This window comes from Haematobia irritans, chromosome 5 (assembly GCF_050003625.1).
Source record: "Haematobia irritans isolate KBUSLIRL chromosome 5, ASM5000362v1, whole genome shotgun sequence".
Classification (NCBI taxonomy): Eukaryota; Metazoa; Arthropoda; class Insecta; order Diptera; family Muscidae; genus Haematobia; species Haematobia irritans.
The window spans coordinates 161,849,064-161,869,974 of NC_134401.1; the positions used below are offsets into that span (position 1 = coordinate 161,849,064).

Here is a 20,911-nt window from a genome sequence, read left to right on the forward strand (position 1 = left end):
AAAACACCCCTATTGGACAATTTGATTGGTTGTTATGATATCTATTTAGGTTTATAAATTTTTTTGCAAGCCTTGCCAAATAGAACCTTTAGAAAAAATTACCCTAAAATTCAGCATTATCAAAACACGTATACATTAATAAAACAATTTCTTTGAATTTTTATAATATAATTTCAAACACTTTTTGCAAAAGCATTTCTTGTTTATTAAGATTCTTTCGTAATTTTACATATTTTTGTTCAATATTTTTTTCTTTATTGTGAATTGTAATTTCTTTTTCTTTTAATATAATTGTATTATTAATTTAATGAAATTTCAATATATAAGTAAGTGTATGTAGAGTAGATGGTGTGTATGTGTGTAGTATTATGTGTAGTTTTACTTATTTATCTTGCTAATAATGATTAAATAATTATGTGTTTGCTATTTAAAAAAATAGCAAAATATTACAAAAAAATATTTTATTTTCTTTATGCAATTGTTGGAAAAATTGTAGTATATATTGATGGCAGCCTATTATAGGGTATAAAAATATAAAAAAAAGAATTTCATAAGAAACAAAAAGTGTATATATAGAAACAAATTCGCATAGAATTAGGACCAAAAGACAAGATATTAAATGTCAAAGATCTATCTCAAGTCACAGGTAATTTTGTTTTGTGTTAAATTGCCAATTGGCAAAAAATATGAATTCGAGATCCAAAAATGGATATTATTTTCAAATTCCTTTTTTTGGAATCAATAGTAAATGAATTAATGCATTTTTTAATTATATCAAACTTTATATGAGGAAAAATTATAAGAACAAATTGCTAAGCAATATTATTTGCACGTTTTTTGTTTTTTCTTTTCGGACATTCAATTTTAAGCAATCTCAATCAATAATTTATCTTCATGTTTTGTTTGGATTACAATTACAAATATATCGTTATGGGTGTTGAGTGGGTGTCTATATAGAAAGATGTAAGAGTGTGGTATGTGGGTATGTATTGAACTCTAGGGACTTTCATAAAAAAAAATTGCCATCGAATTTGCAATTTTAAGCAATTTGCAATTTTATCTACACATAATATTAGTGTGTGAGTGTGTTTACTAAATTTGTTTTTTTTATATTTATTTTTAAATCAAGACTTATAATATAAGCAATATAAATGTATAATAATGTATGTTTTTTTCTTCTTTCAGTTGTTTTTTGTTTTTGTTTTTTTTTTGTTTTACTAAATAATTCAATTTTTTCCATTTCATTTCCTTTTAAATTGTAATACTTAAAAAAGTTTATTTTTGTTTTAATCTTTTTGCTAATACATTTATTTCTTATTTTTTGTTTTCTGTTTTTGTTAAATTATAAACTAATTTTTCATTCTGAACTTAATTGTTTTGTTTCTTTTTGCATAGATTTTTTCTTTTCTGGTTTTATTTCATTATTGATTTTTGTTATTATTTGTATGAGAAAATAATTTTTGCATTCATCGTAAAAGTGCATAAAATATCCTGTGTATAGAAAGGAGCTCCACTCCCTCATTTAATACAATGAAATAAATGTTTTCGCTTCTATTTTGTTTTTCCTTCTAAAAAAGCTTATTTTGTGTAGTTTTTGTTTTTACTTTCTTTCCTTAGTTTTTTTCTTGTTTTGTTTTAGTAGTACTATTACAATTATTTAACATTTAAGCAATATGTTTTATATTTTTCCTTAAAACTTTACTCTAGATTTCAAAAATATTCATATATGTGTTTATTTTTTTATATTCCATTTTGTAAATTTCATGGTTGTTTTTAATCGGGTTTAAAATTTCTACAATACATTTAAGTATAGTGTGTTGTTGCATAGTGTGTGTTATAGTGAAATATTTATGTTTTTTATTTATTATTTAATATATTTTTTTGTAAGATAAATATTAAGATTTCTTTTTTTTTTACTCTCTTACGAAGAAATGTATGCCACCATTTTAGTAATAAAATACTTGACCTGGTTTCTGTCTTTTGCGTTCCTCCAATTTACGATTGATTTCCTGTTGACGCTCGATTTTGCTTAGAGCTCGAGCCACATAAAGGTACTTGTCACCCAATTGTTTGCCATTCAATGCAATGACAGCTGCCAGAGCTGATTGGGGATTTTCGAAAGCCACAAAACCAAAACGCTTGGAGCGGCCTTCTTCATCAGTCATAATCTAAGGGGGATAACGTCAAGTATTATATTTAGTTTTTTAAAAAAAAAATCGTGTAATGCATAGAAATAAATCATGACAATCATAGAGAATGTAAATCAATTTATAACCACAAGTCAATGGGAGTTCAAGGTTTTTAATGGTCGGTCATCTTAAGCCATAAGATTGCGAATTCAAATGGTATCAAACATCAATAGAACATACCTGCTGACAGCTTTTCGTAGGAAAAAGAGAATATTCAACCTCGGTCATTCAGTCAGTTAATGTAAAAAGGGGGTGAATATGTCTGCAGGGTTACTATTCCCATAGCAAGAACATGAAACATGCTCGCACGCATACACACACACACATTCATTGCATGAAAGTACACATTTTGGAGAAATCCTATACAGTTCCATACAATTACTAATTGCAGTTGGAAACAAGGAAATGTGTAATGCGCAAGAGCAAAGAGAATCATTTGCTATGTAGCGAGAATAGCTATGAACAAAAGGATTGGGATTGTATAACATGTGAATTAGATAAAACTAAAAATTTAGAAATAGTTTTGACACAATTTAACTTCACAATCACATTTCACTTTTCAAAGAAAATGTATCCATCCATAAAAGGACGATACTAAAGTCGATCTTCTCATAGCCATGCTATTGACCCTTCCACCAATGACTTTTAATCACTTTAGTTTTACACACATTTGCTGCATTTCTCTTTGAATTGTATATTTGTCGATATGATATTACTTACCTTGTGGCTTGTAATGCGACCAAATGGTTCAAACATCTCTCTCATATGTTGTTCTGAAAAATCCTCATTAAAATTCTTTACGTAAAGATTTCTAAATTGTGTGGCCTTCTCCTGTTCCCGGTCTCGGCGTGGTATATACTTGACCACATGTATTTTCTGGTTGTTGCACAACATCCCATTAACTTTTTCAATGGCCACACGGGCAGCATCTTCCGTATCGAAATGAACAAATCCATAGCCACGGGAATTTCCATGTTCATCCTTGGCCACATTACAATTGAGTATATTTCCAAAGACTGAGAACGTATCGTACATTGCCTTGTTATCAATCGAACGTTCCAAGTTCTTTATGTATATTTTACCACCGTCGGGAGAATTGGTACTAGAAGCACTACCCGAAGAAGTGCTCCCAGCCGATAGGTGGGGCGAGATTGATGTAATATTTCCAGTGCCCAAACCCATGGGAGCATGAGGGGTACGATTTAAATGACTTCCAGCCAAATGATTTAAATTATTGTTGGCCGCAGCAGCATGATGACCTGTATGGGCACTAAGGTGATGTCCCAATGGACCGGCTTGTCCAGTATGTGCAGCTGGATGGTGCAATTGAGCTTGTTGGCTGGCATGATGAGGTGCAATGAACACGGGACACTGTAATATGAATAAGTCGAAGGGATATTTGCATTTACAAAATTGTTGTGAAAAAGGAATAACTATATTGCACACAGATTCACTAATTAAAATCATTTATATATCAATCCATAAAAATAATATTTAATCACACGCTTTTGATAGTGTTTCGGTGTTATTCTGTTTTATAGATTTTCCTAGGGAATTTTATGAGTGCGATATCAAACCGGATGGTTTGATAGTATCGGCATTCCAACAAAAGTTTTTTCTATTAATTTTTTCTAAGTTTGTATTCTGTATCTGGATCCAAATTATAAAATATTTTATACTTCGTGTAATCAAATTCTTACTGCTACTACTTTACTATACTCAAAGAAAGCTCAATGAATTTATTATTTGGATCATTTCCCTTCAAGTTATGTTAGATTTTGCGAAGAAAAGAATTATTTTTATTACTGTTTTTCACTTGCATTTTGGGTTCCGCTACTGAAACAAGAACTTACTACAGGTCTTTCGAAGTTACCTTAAACGCATTTTCGAGGAAACTCTATCTGGATCCAAATTATGAAATATTTTATACTTCGTGTAATCAAATCCTTATTGTCATCCCTACTACTTTACTATACTCAAAGAAAGCTCAATGAATTTATAATTTGGACCATTTCCCTTCAAGTTATGTTAGGTTTTGCGAAGAAAAGAATTATTTTTATTACTGTTTTTCACTTGCAATTTGGGTTCCGCTACTTAAACAAGAACTTACTACAGGTCTTTCGATGTTACTTAAATCAATATTAGTTAACAAATATATACCTTCTCATTAGCTGCTGCCAGCGAAGCATGGTGGTTTAAAGCCGATTGTTGCTGGTGATAGTGGTGGCTCGCAGCCGGATTACCACGGAACGTCATAGAGTTAACAAACATAATCGGCAGATTTCTGTTTTGGGCTGCTGCTGGTTGTGTAGTTGAACGATTTAACTTGTTTAAGTTATGTTGGTTAGTAATTAAAGCGCTATAGATCGAGTTGCTGTTTATGCCGAGAATCTTGATGAGACTTTCTAAAACGCCTTGGAGGAAATAATTTTTAGTTCTTTCTGAAGATGTCCCTTAAAGAAGTCCACTTTTTGTTCTGCTACCGGATTGTGTTTATAGTTATCTGAAAATACAGTGAAAAAATGTTAATTATATTTATTTATTTGTAGTTCATAAACTTTCAAAGCCAATAATTGTGTTACATTCGTTGAAAACATTTAACAATGTAGAAATTGTTACATTAACTAATGGTCGTTTCCATTAGAAAACTAGATCTTGCAGTTATCCCCATACAATGTACAATATAGAAACATCGAAATTTATTGATATGGAATTGGATGTTTGCAACAGGTATTAAAAACAAACAAAAAAACGGTTTAATTTAATTGTTTATAATCAAAATGTTTCCATATATATTTAAATTTTCCTCGATAATTTATTAAAATGAAGTAAAAACCGAAGTGTTTTATTGAAAGGAAGCAGGTGTAAAAGATCAGATATTTGGATATTTGTGGAATGGAGGTCATTGGACCCTCTATCCAAATTAAAAAAAACGTAACAAAATATACTAACAGTAAGCAGAAGGGTATATATTTATTTAATAGGTGAGGACCATCATTGCCATAGACTTCGATATGGATCGAACATTTGTATGGAATGGCTAATAAAGACAATTTAAGTAAAATTTTGCAATCTCGTACACGTAAACAAAAAGTAGTTTACTTCTCTCTCTCCGTTGTTGTGATCCCTTATTTTTAATATTTTCTTTGCAATTTATTTTTTTTTCCACAGAGATATATGTTTACATATATTTACTTTGGTATTGGAACAATTTATGAACAAAAACAACCACCCACACCGCCACCACCAACCCCCTCATCTAATCAGACCGTTGTTTTTCGCTAATTTTCACCCAATGTGCTTGTGGAGAACATGACTTTTTGCCTGTGCTCTCCCCAAAGAGACTATGCATTAAGTACAACCACATATACACATACATATATCTATCTCTGTCTCCGTTTCTCTTTCTATGCCTTTTCACTTTTTCACTGCACTTTTTTTCTTGCCTTATTACCTTTCTGAATTTTGTAATTTGTAATTGGTTTTTTTAGTTCTTTTTGTTTATATTAATGCGTGTTTTTTTAATGTTATCGTATTATATTGTTATTAGTTTTGTTTTAATGTTATTATTGAAATTATTAAACCGTTTTACTAGAGTTACAAGCCAGCCAACAGCAAAAAGACTTCTTTAATGTGTATCTTCTCTGGTATCTCTCTTCAAAGTTAGTGTATTAGTTATTCACGACGATGGACAGTTCTACGCGTTCTTTCGTCTTACGTTACGTTACATTTTAGGTGCTAACTAGGCCTTGCCAATCAGCAAAAATATGTAAACACATTTACGTCGGACGACGAATCAGAAAGCAAAACTGAACTGAACTGACGAATCAGATATAAGAAGAATATTGAAATTAAAAATTTATATCCCACCTGCACACCACACGTCTTTTCTCTGATTTGAATTTATTGAACTGAAATCAGGGTTGTTTTGCGTTTATATAAAATTGCCCAAAAGTTGTATGCATATATTTTTATTTATTTTTTAAATTTTAAGCCACAATAAATTATAATAGGAATTGCGAAAGGTACTAAGACCAAGGTTTCCGATCTATACACATATATAAAATAAGTCTATAAAAATATTTGGAGAATTTTATACAAAATATGACATTTTTTATTTTATTACCAGAGAATAAAACCAACGCATTTTTATCTGCAGCGGTTGACACTCAATTATTGCTACCGGCGGCGCCGGCTGATTCAATGTAAATATGTATACTTCTTTATGCACCGTCCAGACTATAAGTTTATCCGGACAAAATGTCTGTGTTTGTAAAGAATTTTACATTATGGCCGAACGCTAAGAATTGTCGGAGGTAAGTAGAATATCGATAAATGTGTTAACGGTTCCGTTAACAAGCTGCAGTATCGGACATAACTTATAGTGTGGCCATTATGTGTTATATGTATGACCCGAGCACGGATAAACGTATAGTCTGGAGGGCACATAACAAATTGATCCATCGGTTATCTGCCGTCGTTGGTAGAAACTGAGTCTTCACATCTATATAATACGCCGGCCAGACTATAAGCTATTTCGGACAGAATGTCTGTGTTTGTAAAGAATCTTGTGATGTAGCCAATCGATACGACTTGTCGGCGATGACTAACTAATCGAAAAATGTGTTATCGATCACATTAACAAGCAGCAGTATCGATTATGCGGTCGGACATAACTTATAGTGTCGCCAACATCTAGGATATGGTACTTATTATCGGACGGCGCATTATTTAATTTTTCTTGATACATCAATTTTGGTTGCCACGGTGTTGTCCTATTTTGCGAGATTTGGCAGCACTCTGAAAATTGGAATCTGCTGGTACCATTGTGTAGATCGCAGATATTGTTTTGTTATTTTTTTTTTCATATTTTGTCACGATCCAAATGCAAGACGATTCCATAACATCAAGTCCCTCTTCTTCATCCGGTTCCAAATCTATTCGTAGAGCGAGAAATAACAGAAAATCCAATCGCAGGAGCAACATTCTCAAAGATGAGACAAATCGAGTTTGTTTACATTTGTATGAAGACATAGATTCTGGAGAGGATTCCGATGGGATACTGGCCTCAACTTTTGTAGTTAGTTCTCGTGTTCGAGACTTTGTACCTTATGAGATAGAGAACATGTTAATAAAGGCTGATCGTGTACCTGCCACAATGAACATTAGCAATATGCCAAAGCACGAAAAAGGATTCATAACATGCGAGCAATTTTCGGAGCAATTTCTAGATGATAATAATCGCGCGGATTTCATTACAGAATCCGAATTATTGGATTGCTGTCGTGAAATCGATGAAATGGTTACAAATACACCCAGAAAGAGTTTCAGCTTAGTCAACTCCATACTTGCAGATTTTGCTCTCTCTCCAATAACGACTAAGTCTTTAGAGAACCCCATACGTTACTGGGAATATAGTCCACAATTTGTCCTAAAAATTAAACCTGAGAAAACATACAGTAGAAAGTACCGTGCAAATAAACGATTGCAATTCACTGAGCCCATGCCCTCCGATGATGATGATGATGATGATATTGGTAGCAGTCGTAGCTCACTAATTTCTGTGCAGGAAAATGTCGAAACGGAGGATGTGTTCAACACAACTGTGATACCAGATTTATCAGAACAATTTAGTGAAAATCTTCTAAATCTCAGTACATATTTTACCCAAAAACCCAAAGATGCAGAAGAGGGATCTCCATGTACATACGAAGCTACAAATAATGTGGTAAATCTTATGAATGAAATTAGTCATTTACGTTCGAATATGACTCTGGATTTAATATCATATAATTCGGAGGAAGATTTCAGTGGATTCCCTCTTAAAATTGAAGAAATTTCTCTTTCTGATGAATGTTGTGTGGATGAGACCTTACTGAGCCCTCACAAATTTCATATCGACTCGGACGACGTCCAAGATAACTTTCACGATGGTAAATTTATATTGAAATTTCAAACTTACTTATCGTAATAAATGGTTTTCTTTTTCAGATCAAAATGTCAGTGAAAATTCCAAGCGTAAGTACACATCATACTTATATGATTATTGATTTATTTTTGTATCCATTAAAATCCTGTATTTTTTTCCATAGAAATGAATGGTGATTATAAGGATGATTGGAGTGAAGATTGCCCGGAAATTTTTGCATTGATAAAAACTCAAGAAATTCTCAATCAAAGAAAAGGTCATGTAGTAACAGCAGGCGAAGATATTGAAAGAAATGATAACGTCGCTAATATTTTTGAATTTACGAACGTGGGATTTACAACAGCTTCGTCGAAACCAATTCGTGTATCCAAAGAAGCTGAAAGGAAGGCTTTAGATATTATAAAAAATCTTCCAGAAATAAAACTCAGACAAAATTCGAAACAGTCTAAATCTTCTGCTCCAGCCGAAAATAAAGAAAATCAAGCGGAAAAACTAGTTTCGCATAATTTGATGTCTTCCTTAGAAATGAGCACAGAACTACATACTGAAGTCATGCCATCTACTTCAAAGGCTTCGAATGAATTAAAGATTAAAAATGAAATGCTGTATAGCGACAATGTAGGATTTAAAACTGCCAATGGTAAAAGTGTTCCCATTTCCACCAATGCTTTAAAAAATGTTGAACATTTATTAAAAGAAGTTTGTTCGGAATTTGACAAAGTCAATGAAGATGACTTCATTGCAATCAAAAATGGAAGTAAGCGTAAAGCTTGTATAAGTAAGAAAGAAATTGTGAATGAAACTGAAAAGTACTGGGAGAATGAAAACGAACTGGCCAATGTTGTATTTAGCGAATGGCCTTTGGTAGATGAATTGAAAGAGAAATCAATAACACCATTAAGTCATCATAATTCCCAAAGTAACTGTGTGATACCAAAAGATCTTTCTAAATCAACTTCATTGGAAAATTTGGGGGATGGGTTTCATACGGCTGGGGGCAAAAAATTGAAGACATCAACCAAAGGCGAAAAGGCTGTTGCACATCTTCTAAATGAATTTACATCAAATTATGGTGCAGATAATTTGGCACAAGATCTTGATCAAATTAAAAACAAAATTGAGAAGAAACGCACTGAATCAAAGATACATTGTGGTCAGTCAGAAGCCGCAACCCATGAAAAATCAAATCCATCCTCTCTCATCAAATTGGATGGGTTTCAGACAGCTGGTGGAAAGAAACTTGAAATATCATCCAAAGCAGAGAATGCTGTCTCCCATCTTTTAAAAGAATTTCATGTCGAATTCGATCAAGATACATTTGAGCAAGATATTGCTGCAATGAAAACTAAAATACATTCTAAACAAAGCAGTTTACGGGTGACAAATAAAAGCGAAGATATATCAAAAAATATACTACACCAATTTGAGGAATCCGGTACTGAGGTGCAAGATCTCATCGAAATGAAGAGTAAAATAAATGCAAGGAGCAATAAGACTAATGACATGTCTACAGAAAAAAACAATTTTCCAAATAACCAAAGAGAAATCTCATCACCAGCAGTTTCTTTAAAGCGATCGATAGACATCTCCAATATATCACTGCCCCCATCTAAAAGAATGCTAACTGAAATTAAACAGTCATTTTCGGATCTTTCAGTGAGATCACCTTTAAACAATTCTGCTGCTAAGTCTATAATATCCCGTAAAAATTTACTATCCTTAAGTAAAAAACGCAAACAGAAGAGTCGATTATCAACGTGTGAAGCCGATAGTAATACACATGATGATTTGCCAGAAATTAGAAATGAGCATTTTGCAACTCCAATAAGAACGAAAACATCTTCAACAGTATTACAGAACCCTGCCACACCGAATATAAATGATTTCTTTCAAAATGCTTCAAATAGCAGTACACCTCGGACAAGGTTAGATGACAAGCTTACGAAAGACATGGACGAGGATTTCAGATCAATTGAATGTGATACCAGTAATGCTTCCTGCACAATAAAGTCTACAATAAATGTTTCGAGTAATTCAACTATGAACTCATCGATTCCTACGGTCGATGATCGCATTGGCAGACTCAACCAGTATGGTAATCCCCCAGGTATTTCGCCTATAGCAATAGATGCATTCAATAATTGCCGTCCTTCTGGATTAAGGCGAACTCGACGAAGTATGCTAAAAAAGCATGATCAAATTTAAGAATTAATTACTTTTCTATGTAAGTATTCCCATTCACAATATGTAAAACTTCATTCGTTTGATTATATACATTGTCACTAGGTTTAAGCGAAACAGAAAATACTGTACATATTAATATGTCACATATATACTGTATAAGTTAGTATAATTCCATTACCTATCGTATTTGTACACGTTGATTCAAATGTTGTTGTATTTGCTCGCTTGGCTTGCAGCTGTTTTGTGGGTATTATAAACATCATTTGTTTTTATATGTAAAAAATATAAACGATATCAGTTAGTTGTTCAAAGTTTTGTTGGCAAAAGCATTGCAGTTTTATAGGAAAATAGGTAAACACTGAGAATCTCCGGAGTGGTAAGTAATTAGAACTGTTTTATAGAATTAATAATCACTTATATGTGTCGTCATAGCTAAAAATCTACGTAAAAAGCAATAAACCCATGTACATCATAGTGTAATCTAAGAAGTGTTTTATATTTTGCCTTTAAGAATCATTTCGTCTCATATTTTCGTATAAAATCGTTTGATTTCAAACAGAATCAACCTAATTCGGACATGATCAAGATATAAAATATACAATTTCTTGTGTTTAGTTTTCATTGTTCCATGTTCTGTGTTTCACTTCCTTACACAAAATTAGTTAGTCCGATTTAGACTTCGTAACAACAAAATCAAATAAACTTTATAGGACAAGTTTTGGATGAATTCCAAATGTAAAATTTTCCAAATTTCGAAACTGTCACTGTGATCACACTATATGATGGGCTTTTTTTGATGATTTAATTTAGCAAGATTTTTTAAGTCAAAAAGCGGATGGCCAAGTCCAGTAAAATAAAGTTGTATGAGTAGGTCATTGAAAAGTATATTAATCCCAACTTCGAAAATAACACAGTGCAGATGGTCGCCATGGATCCCCAGTAGAGGTACTGGTATAATCAGGCAGAACAAGTGAGTGGGGACATTTATGAAATGGCTTATTGCATTATAAGAAATCAAAAAAGTATACCAATACTCTCACGTGTTACGCTAACAGTATAAATTTTTTGGGATAATTTTGCACAGAATATGGAAATCGAGGAAATCTTCAAAATCGAATTGAATTTTTGAAAAATAGAGACATGTTGACTAAAGATGAATGTGATTAAGCTATCTTACGCTTAAAATCCAATACCAGTGTAATGTTACGCATATAAGTTTCCGATTCTCAATTCTATTTCCTTACTTAATGTCAACCCTTGTGGTGTAACAATGAACCGAAGAGTCGAAGTGAGTCTAAAATATTGGATTGCCTACCTACCTAACCTTACCTAACGTAACCTACTGTCTTGCAATTTTTTATGGATAATTTTGATTACATACATATATGTGTGCGATCAAAACTATAGCTTATTTTCTACAATTTTTTTATTATTTCCAACTAAAGTTCACTATCATGGTTACTTTTCTTTAAAAAATAATTTTAAAGAATATCAACTATTTGAATTGTTGTTATGAATCCTTCACTTTCTTGTCAAAAAAGTGTTATTTATTATCCTGAACAGAAAAAATCACCAAAATATTTCCGATTGAGAAATATTTTTTGATACAATTAGCTTTTTAATCAAATTAGAAACATTAAGACACTGAATGACAATTTTTAATTTAAAATTAATTGAAACAATAAAGAAATCGATTGAGTTTTGCAATCAACATCAATTAAATTTTTACAAAAATTTCCTGTAGAAAGATTTTTTTTAATTTCTTGTTAAAAAGCATTTTTTATTCCCTGTAGAAAACAACATCTAAACAACCTCCCATTGCGTAGAATTATTTGAGTTTTGCAATCCACATTAATTAAATGTTTAAATTAATCAATTAAAAAATTAATTGAAATTTGTTAATGAAATCAATTAATTATTTCATCAAGCATCCAATTACAACTGTGACAGAAGCTATCATTTTGGTGATCAGAATTTTTGTGCTTTTACAGTACAGGTCAGTACTATGTTCGTTTTTCTCGTTGAAGTTTTATTAAAACAGTTCAATATAAAGCAGACAAAATTAAGTCAATTGATGCGCAGTTTCTTGTTCCTCTAGATTTCGGCAATACTTTATAGGAATATGATTGTTTTCATTTATAAATTAGTAATGAAGACAATTCTTATCCAAATTTGTGAAATCGTGCATAGAAAAGTCTTAATGCATGGATTGGGCAACATTTTGTCTTATGAAATTAATTGAATAAGAAAAGTAACCGTTAAATAGTCAATTTTTACGATTACTTTTCTTTAATAATTAATTTTAAAGAAAATAAACTTTTTCAATTATTTCGTTGGATCATTTCCCATCAAGTTATGATAAAATCATAAGCGTAGGATGACCTCTGCGGAGAGGGCTTACCACTCCAGAAAAAAATGACCCCCCCCCCCCTAGAATTTGAAAACCTATGTACGATTTTCCATTGTATATTGTTACTGTAGTATAGATAGAGGGGCTATAGCCCCCTTGGCTAAAATTGTCTAGATACGGCGATGGATAAAAGTTGCAAAAAAAAAAGTAATTTTCTTTTGCTTTTACACATTTGTATTCGATTTTAGCTAAAGGTGAGTACTAAGTTCGAGTTTAGCCGCTAAAATTAAAATTAAATCTTAAAAAAAGAATAAAATTATATCTTTTTGTTGCAAATTTTATTATAACTTAAGCTGAGTACTATGTTCAGTTTTCAAGCTGAAAACCAGCTTGTTTTCACGGTTACTTATTTTAATTAATTAATTTAGAAATATAGAATTATTTGCTATCAATTCTTTGGATCTTTTCCATCCATTATTTTTCAAGGCTTGATCAAAATATAATCGTCTTCCTAAATATATTTGTACTTTTAATTTAGTGTTTTGGTGAAAACCCCGAACATAGTACTCACCTTTAATGGGGAATGATCGAAAATGCAAACATTGAAAATGTTTATTTTCGGTGAAATGATTTATTAAAGAAAGTAGCCGTGAAAAAATTGCCAATTTAGAACAATAATGTCAACTTAATACTGGCCTTAAATTTGAACTTAGTACCCACCTTCAAAGTCAGAGATGTATTGTGATTGCCACGTAAAACGACCGTTATTTCATTCGGTTAATTGTAGTCTTCGGTATTTCTCAAGTAATCGGTACATGAAGACGGGTTACCTTCACAACATACTTTAGCAGTTCATACTTATTTTAGTAGTTTGTTGTCTATTGTTGTTGTTGGTGTCGAAATAACAAAAGTTGTTTTATTGTGCAGCATCAACAAAAAGAAATTCCTCTTTAGCCCATTCAGTACCATCAATAAAAATGGGCCATAAATGTTAGTGTTTTCTTTTTGTCAACTAATAGAATAAAAGACAAAGTAAAACGTTCCAATAAGAAACATATCCAGTTTGCTGCTGTTCTCACTCTTCTCTTATCAGCTTCGGTCATATAAGGTAAAAAGGGGGTGGAATGAATTAGCTAAGAAAAAAAACAGCAAAAACCAAATCGTAAATAAATATGTGTACGTAAAAACTTGTTTTGCAGAGTTTGTGTGTGTTTGTGCGCTACGGAGAAAACGAAAGAAAGGTTTATCGAATGTCTTATTGTGTGTGACCAACTGCAAAACAAATGTCGGTCATTAACAATATCATTTAACTTCCTCAATTCTAAATCTAAAATTAGCAAAAAATACCAAAATATTTGAATTTCCATAAGATTTTGCTTTATTCTATGTATTACCATTACATAAGTCGATTCATTCCATTATTTTGGGTTTTTCATGTCGTGGCCACTTCTCTAATCGCAGTTGTGTGTTTTACAATATTAGGCTTGTTTTCTTTTAGTACTGGATAGCAAAGTCGCGACGGAGTAAAAGAGAACACGGTAACCAACACTGACATCAGCTTTGTAAATATGAAAACGTAAAATAAGTTAAATTCTATGTTTTTTAACCGAATAGCACATAAAATGTTCCATCAATTTTTAAAAATAAAACAGACCTATTAATGATGGGAGGTATTAGGTCATATACACATAATAATAAATATTAAAACCACAATCCCACATAAATAATTAATTATAGTCCAATATATTCGATATCCCAGCACAACAAAAAAATTAAATATTAAAAGCAAAGGGCGACATTAGGGATGTCATAAATCCCTTCACGAAATCCCGGAATTTTCGGGATACCGAAAAAATAATCTAAATTTGTTAAATTTGTAGTATCATAAAATGTTCCATCCAGTTTTAATGATGGGAGATATTAGGTCATAAACACGTAATAAAAATAAATATTAAATCCACATACACACATACATAATTAATTATAGTCCAATATATTCGATATCCCAGCACAAAAAAAAAAATAAATAATAAAAGCAAAGGACGACATCAGGGCAGTCATTAATCCCGTCCTGAAATCTCTGAATTTTCGGGACGAGATTTATCACGAAACCCAGGATTTTTTCGGGATACCGAAAAAACAATCAAAATTTGCAGCTTTTTATGATTTTTTATTAGTAAATTCAATTTGTATAAATGACCCTTAGACCAGAGTCGACTGTTATGGCATAAATAATTAATTGTAGTCCAATATATTCGATATCCCAGCACAACAAAAAAATTAAATAATAAAAGCAAAGGACGACATTAGGGATGTCATAAATCCCTTCGGGATTTTTTCGTGATACCGAAAAAATCTAATTTTGTTAAATTTGCAACTTTCTATGATTTTTTAAAATAATATTTTTTATAATAAATGGGTGTCTTCATTCGGTATAAACGAACCTTAGACCAGTGTCGACTGTGATGGTATCTTGAGTTTGTTGAAAAAAAACACCCAGAAGGAAACAAGATAGACATATGAGGGCGGTTCGGAAACTTCTTAGCCTATCAATGAAAGAGAATAGTTAGTTTTTCAATAATATTTTTATTTTTCAATATAATCTCCTGAAACTTCAATACACTTAGTCCAACGCTTTTCTAGCAATTCTATCCCTTGATTAAAATAGTTTTCCTCAAGGTCTTCAAAATATTTGAGGTAAAACGCTTGCCAGCAAGGATTTTTTTAGATTTGAGAACAAGTAAAAGTCACTGGGAGCTAAATCAGGAGAATAAGGTTGTTGGCCAAGCAACTCGTACTTTAATTCGTTGATTTTAGCCATTGTTAAAACACTCTTGTCCGCTGGTGCGTTGTCTTGATGAAAAATTATTTTTTTGTGTTGTAAGCCAGGACGTTTTTCTCGAATTCGTACATTTAATTGATCCAAAAGGTTGCAACAGTACTCTGAATTTATTGTTGTACCCTTTTGCAGATAGTCAATCAATAAAATACCTTTGAAGTCCCAAAAAACCGTTGCCATAACCTTACCAGCCGATTGAATTGTTTTTGCCTTCTTTGGGGCACTTCCTCCAGCTTCAGTCCATTGTTTGGATTGTTCTTTTGTCTCTGGAGTATAGTGGTGGTTCCATGTCTCATCAACAGTTATGAAACGTCGCTTAAAATCCATTTTATTTCGCTTAAAACGATCCAAACAAGCTTGAGAAATGTTCATTCTTATGCGTTGATCGAATGTTAACAAATGCGGCACTCATCTTGCAGAAATCTTTTTCATCTGTAGTTCGTCATGCAAAATTAAATGGACTCGATCATTTGAGATGCCCATGATATTAGCAATTTCATTTAATACCATATCATGCACTTTGGCTACAATTTCTGTTGTTGCTGCTGTTTTTGGACGCCCATTTCTAATTTTTCCATTGTAAAAAATTGCGGATGCGTCTTTTTTGAACACCTGTTTCTATATGAAGGAGTTGCCAGATCAGTTTATACCGCGCTTTTTGTGCTAGGCTAAGAAGTTTCCGAACTGCCCTCGTATGGTGTCCCCCGGCCCCTGAGTCGATCAAGCCATGTCTTGTTTTATTTATTTTAGTTTCATAATAAACAAAGAACACGAAAACAATCAATTCATAAAATTACTACTTCTCCCAAAGGATATTTAAATTTATTCTTAAAATCTACTGATATATGATTTTTTAAAATTATTGCTATCTTCATTTTGCAATGGCCCTGAATTGACGTTTTTAAAAAATATTAGAAAAATTTAGCTTTTTTAGCAATCAGTGTGTGCTATTATGTTACATATGTATCAGATTTCACTCTTTGTTGAAATTTATAAGACACTTTCATAAAAAGTGTCTTTTAAACACAATATAAGCAGACCTCCCGATGTTACCTTAACAAAATGTCCTTGATCTATATGACTTTTCATGTAATACTCTTGAAAAATCATTTTTCACAATAAAAATGGCAAACTTTTCATTACTTTTATTTTCAAACTAACACGAGCCGGTCTAATGCTTCCGATAACAAATGTTATGAATGTATGGTTTTGTTTATCGTTTAACTAAATATGGACTGTATTTGTGAATCATATATCAAAAATGATGCCACGAATATACGAACGTGTGAAAAGCAATACTATGTATAAGAAAAATCATTAATCCTATGAAAATGTCTACTAAGGAGCTGAATTTCTTTAAATTTTAGGGTATTCTGTATTAGGATAAATATGAAAATCACAAAAAAAAAAAAAACAAGAAGACATCATTTAATGTTTATTGATTGATTAATTTTACTTTTATTTATTTACCACTACAATTGGTTAATATTTAATATTAAAGTTGTTTTACCACAATGCATTGGGATCAATTTAAGAATAAGCTTTAACATTTTGCCATACCAACCATATCTTCATATATTCCGAAATTTTAGTTTAATATAAGCAAAAGTGTAGTACGATTTGTATGTCTAAAGGTTTATTTCACATAAAATGTAAACAGCTTCTTTTTACTTATTTGAAAAAATTTGCCCTATATAAAGATAATTTAAATAAATTAAAACAAAAATACTTAAATCTATTTGTTGTTTCTAATTTCAGAATTATCCGTTTGTCAAAAGATGAGTGACGAATTTGATGGTTGCGAATGTGTATGGTCTCATGAGTGGGCCATGCAAAGATTGTTGAATTTCGTGAGTATAGAGAATGCCATCAGAGTACAGAAATCTAATTAATTAAATTGAATTATTTTTTACCAGATACGACAAAATCAAAATGAGTGCACCGATACTAATTGTATTGATGGTGAGTTGATTTATATAAGCTTAAATTAAAGCCCTTGTTTGTTCCTATTGCATTCAAAGTTCTCTACAGTGAACTTCTATGCAATGAAGCTCTTTTTTGTAATTTTAGTTTTTTATTGCGTCACATACAACAAGCTCTCTCTCTCTCTATAATGAACAAATTTCAAAAACACTGCTTTTTTCTTACAATTTTCTTGTATTGTGCTATAATTTCTGTATAATGAGATTTCTATATAATGAAGTAATTTTCTGGTCCCGCCAAGATTCATTATAGGGAAGTTCGACTGTATTGGGTAACTTTGTAGTTTATAGTTTGGTTCCTGCTATGTTGCGATATAGTTCAGGATTTATATGAGGAATAATTGTTCGTTTCACCAGACGGCATTCGCTTCGCTTCGTTTCGTTTCGGTCCGGTCGAACTCAAACTTTTTTTAAACCTTAAAACCTTGTTTTACTTGCCATGACCACGCATTGCTTTCACGAATTACTTTTTTTCTATTTTTTAAGAGCCTGAAAGTTATAATCTGATATTATTTTTGATCATATGCTAAATACAGTTCGTAGTGGTGGTATAACAGGTTGGCTGATAAGTCCACGGTCTAACAAAGAAAAACACATTTTTTGTTGTTGTCAAAATTCGTTTTTATTATTCAACATAGTTCCCTTCAAGAGCGATGCAACGATTATAACGACCTTCGAATTTTTTGATACCATTTTGGTAGTACTCCTTCGGTTTTGTCTCAAAACAGGCCTCAGTTTCGGCGATCGCCTCTTCATTGCAGCCAAATTTTTTCCCTGCGAGCATCCTTTTGAGGTCTGAGAACAAGAAAAAGTCGCTGGGGGGCAGATCTTGAGAATACGGTGGGTGGGGAAGCAGTTCGAATCCAATTCATTAATTTTTGTTATCGTTCTCAATGACTTGTTGCGCGGTGCGTTGTCTTGCTGGAACAACACTTTTTTCTTCTTCATATGGGGCCGTTTTGTCGCGATTTCGACCTTCAAACGCTCCAATAACGCCATATATTTGTCACTGTTGATGACTTTTCCCTTCTCAAGATAATCGATAAAAATTATTCCATGCGCATCCCAAAAAACAGAGGCCATTACTTTGCCAGCGGACTTTTGAGTCTTTCCACGCTTCGGAGATGGTTTACCGGTCGCGGTCCTTTCAGCCGACTTTCGATTGGACTCAGGAGTGTAGTGATTGGACTCAGGAGTGTAGTGATGGAGCCATGTTTCATCCATTGTCATATATCGATGGAAAAACTCGGGTGTATTACGAGTTAACAGCTGCAAACACCGCTCAGAATCATCAACACGTTGTTGTTTTTGGTCAAATGTGAGCTCGCGCGGCACCCATTTTGCACAGAGCTTCCGCATATCCAAATATTGATGAATGATATGACCAACACGTTCCTTTGATATCTTTAAGGTCTCTGCTATCTCGATCAACTTCATTTTACGGTCATTCAAAATCATTTTGTGCATTTTTTGATGTATTCGTCGGTAACCACCTCTTTCGGGCGTCCACTGCGTTCACCGTCTTACGTGCTCATTTCACCACGCATGAATTTTGCATACCAATCAATTATTGTTGATTTCCCTGGGGCAGAGTCCGGAAACTCATTATCAAGCCAAGTTTTTGCTTCCACCGTATTTTTTCCCTTCAGAAAACTGTATTTTATCAAAACACGAAATTCCTTTCTTTCCATTTTTTCACAATAACAAAACATACGTCAAATTTTGACACGAATCATTTTAAGGTTGGTACTAAAGGGTGGTTAAAATTTCAAGGGCCGATGTTGATTTTGAATAAAACACAAACTATTTAAAAAATTATTGTAATTTTATTTTATTATGATATATTGATATTACTCAATTATGTATGGAACAAAATATCGGCCAAATGGGCGCACGATCTCGGTGGCACACCTTCATCCGATGGTCCATATTTTCGATGACGCTGAGGCATAATGGAGGTTCTATGCCGTTAATGTGCCGAATTATCTCATCCTTTAGCTCTTAAATTGTTGCTGGCTTATCGACGTACACCTTTTCTTTCAAATAACCCCAAAGAAAAAAGTCCAACGGTGTCAAATCACATGATCTTGGCGACCAATTTACATCGCCATTACGTGAGATAACACGGCCATTGAATTTGTTGCGCAAAAGAGCCATTGTTTCGTTAGCTGTGTGGCAAGTGGCACCGTCCTGCTGAAACCACATCCATATCTTTCAATTCGGGCCATAAAAAGTTCGTTATCATCTCACGATAGCGAACACCATTCACAGTAACTGCCTGACCGGCCTCATTTTGGAAAAATACGGCCCGATGATGCCGCCAGCCCATAAACCGCACCAAACAGTCACTCTTTGTGGGTGCATTGGGTTTTCGACAATCACTGTTGGATTCTCATTCGCCCAAATGCGGCAATTCTGTTTATTGACGAATCCACTGAGGTGGAAATGTGCCTCATCACTGAAGATGATTTTCTTCGAAATTTGATCATCCACTGTTGCCATTTCTTGGAACCATTTAACACGTTGTTGGATTGTGTATCTTTCCATGGTTCAAATTGAAAAAGTCTGTAATAGAGAAATGTCAAATAAAATTCGGAAAAAAATTTGGCGTTTAGGTGTGGTTCACATTCAACATCGGCCCTTACAATTTAACCACCCTTTATATAAAAATAATATGCATTTAATACTAGCGACGCCATCTATGTGTCAGACCGGGGACTTATCAGCCAACCTGTTATTGTTTGTAACAGATCGATTTTATTTCTTGAAAATTTATTTATTTTGAATTAAGTTGCAAATTATATAAATATAACACTTTTTTTTGATATTCTCTCTTTTTGTATACAGTTACAGGTCGTTTACAACAACCTCCTCCACCTACAGGAGGTGAAGAGAACAATTTCACTATGATGACCATGATAATGGTCTTTGCATTGATAATGTATTTCATCAGGCCAGAGTCCATATTGAAATTGACTAACAGCAGCAACAAGCGCAACAATGGACAGGATCGTGGAAATGGCCCCCAACCACCTACACCGCCGGCGGTGAATTAATCAAATGCAAAAATTCCTGATTTTTGTTTCTTTACTTTGGTTCATATACGCTATATATATAAAATACATATATGTATGTACGTACGTACGTATTTGTAAATAAGTTGGTACTAATTCTAATGATATTTTTATTATATGGTAAAATTGGCATTTTGATATGTATATGTACGGAATATTTAGAAAAATAAATGTTTGCAGCAACAAACAAAAATTATAATTTGCGATTACGAGCTTACTTTATTAAAACTCTTATTTCCACTGATAAGGTCTAGTTGGTTTTATACCTTGTACTCTCGACTACACTGGGGATAATTAACAACTTCAGGTTGTCTGGAAAAGTCAAAGTGGGGATGTGGCTGGGTATAGAATACAATACAATATT

At 32.7% G+C, this 20,911-nt stretch overlaps 3 protein-coding genes and 1 long non-coding RNA gene across 6 annotated transcripts; 2 read left to right on the plus strand and 2 right to left on the minus strand.

The window, feature by feature from the left end:
• Nucleotides 1–1,731: 1,731 nt before the first annotated feature.
• On the minus strand, nucleotides 1,732–5,846 carry LOC142237768 (polyadenylate-binding protein). 2 transcript variants are annotated; one of them, XM_075309167.1, is made up of 4 exons: nucleotides 5,644–5,846; nucleotides 4,350–4,692; nucleotides 2,910–3,560; nucleotides 1,732–2,168 (listed from the first exon to the last, which is right to left on the minus strand). In XM_075309167.1, exons 2-4 carry the CDS (start codon nucleotides 4,458–4,460, stop codon nucleotides 1,947–1,949), a joined length of 984 nt encoding a protein of 327 aa, XP_075165282.1. In that variant the 5' UTR covers nucleotides 4,461–4,692; nucleotides 5,644–5,846; the 3' UTR covers nucleotides 1,732–1,946. The 2 variants fall into 2 exon arrangements, with proteins under 2 accessions (XP_075165282.1, XP_075165283.1); XM_075309168.1 differs by having other exon boundaries at nucleotides 5,782–5,805.
• Nucleotides 5,847–6,887: 1,041 nt separating this feature from the next.
• Brca2 (BRCA2, DNA repair associated) lies at nucleotides 6,888–10,613 on the plus strand. The gene is made up of 3 exons (XM_075313226.1): nucleotides 6,888–8,122; nucleotides 8,181–8,207; nucleotides 8,282–10,613. Exons 1-3 carry the CDS (start codon nucleotides 7,075–7,077, stop codon nucleotides 10,321–10,323), a joined length of 3,117 nt encoding a protein of 1,038 aa, XP_075169341.1. The 5' UTR covers nucleotides 6,888–7,074; the 3' UTR covers nucleotides 10,324–10,613.
• Nucleotides 10,537–20,746, plus strand: LOC142241463 (small integral membrane protein 14). 2 transcript variants are annotated; one of them, XM_075313228.1, is made up of 4 exons: nucleotides 10,537–10,678; nucleotides 17,250–17,341; nucleotides 17,408–17,453; nucleotides 20,321–20,746. In XM_075313228.1, exons 2-4 carry the CDS (start codon nucleotides 17,270–17,272, stop codon nucleotides 20,527–20,529), a joined length of 327 nt encoding a protein of 108 aa, XP_075169343.1. In that variant the 5' UTR covers nucleotides 10,537–10,678; nucleotides 17,250–17,269; the 3' UTR covers nucleotides 20,530–20,746. The 2 variants fall into 2 exon arrangements, with proteins under 2 accessions (XP_075169343.1, XP_075169344.1); XM_075313229.1 differs by lacking the exon at nucleotides 10,537–10,678 and adding an exon at nucleotides 13,473–13,760.
• Nucleotides 13,534–14,323, minus strand: LOC142241464 (uncharacterized). Its single transcript, XR_012723646.1, has 2 exons — nucleotides 14,047–14,323; nucleotides 13,534–13,785 (listed from the first exon to the last, which is right to left on the minus strand). It is a non-coding gene; the product is annotated as an uncharacterized LOC142241464 (long non-coding RNA).
• Nucleotides 20,747–20,911: the final 165 nt, after the last annotated feature.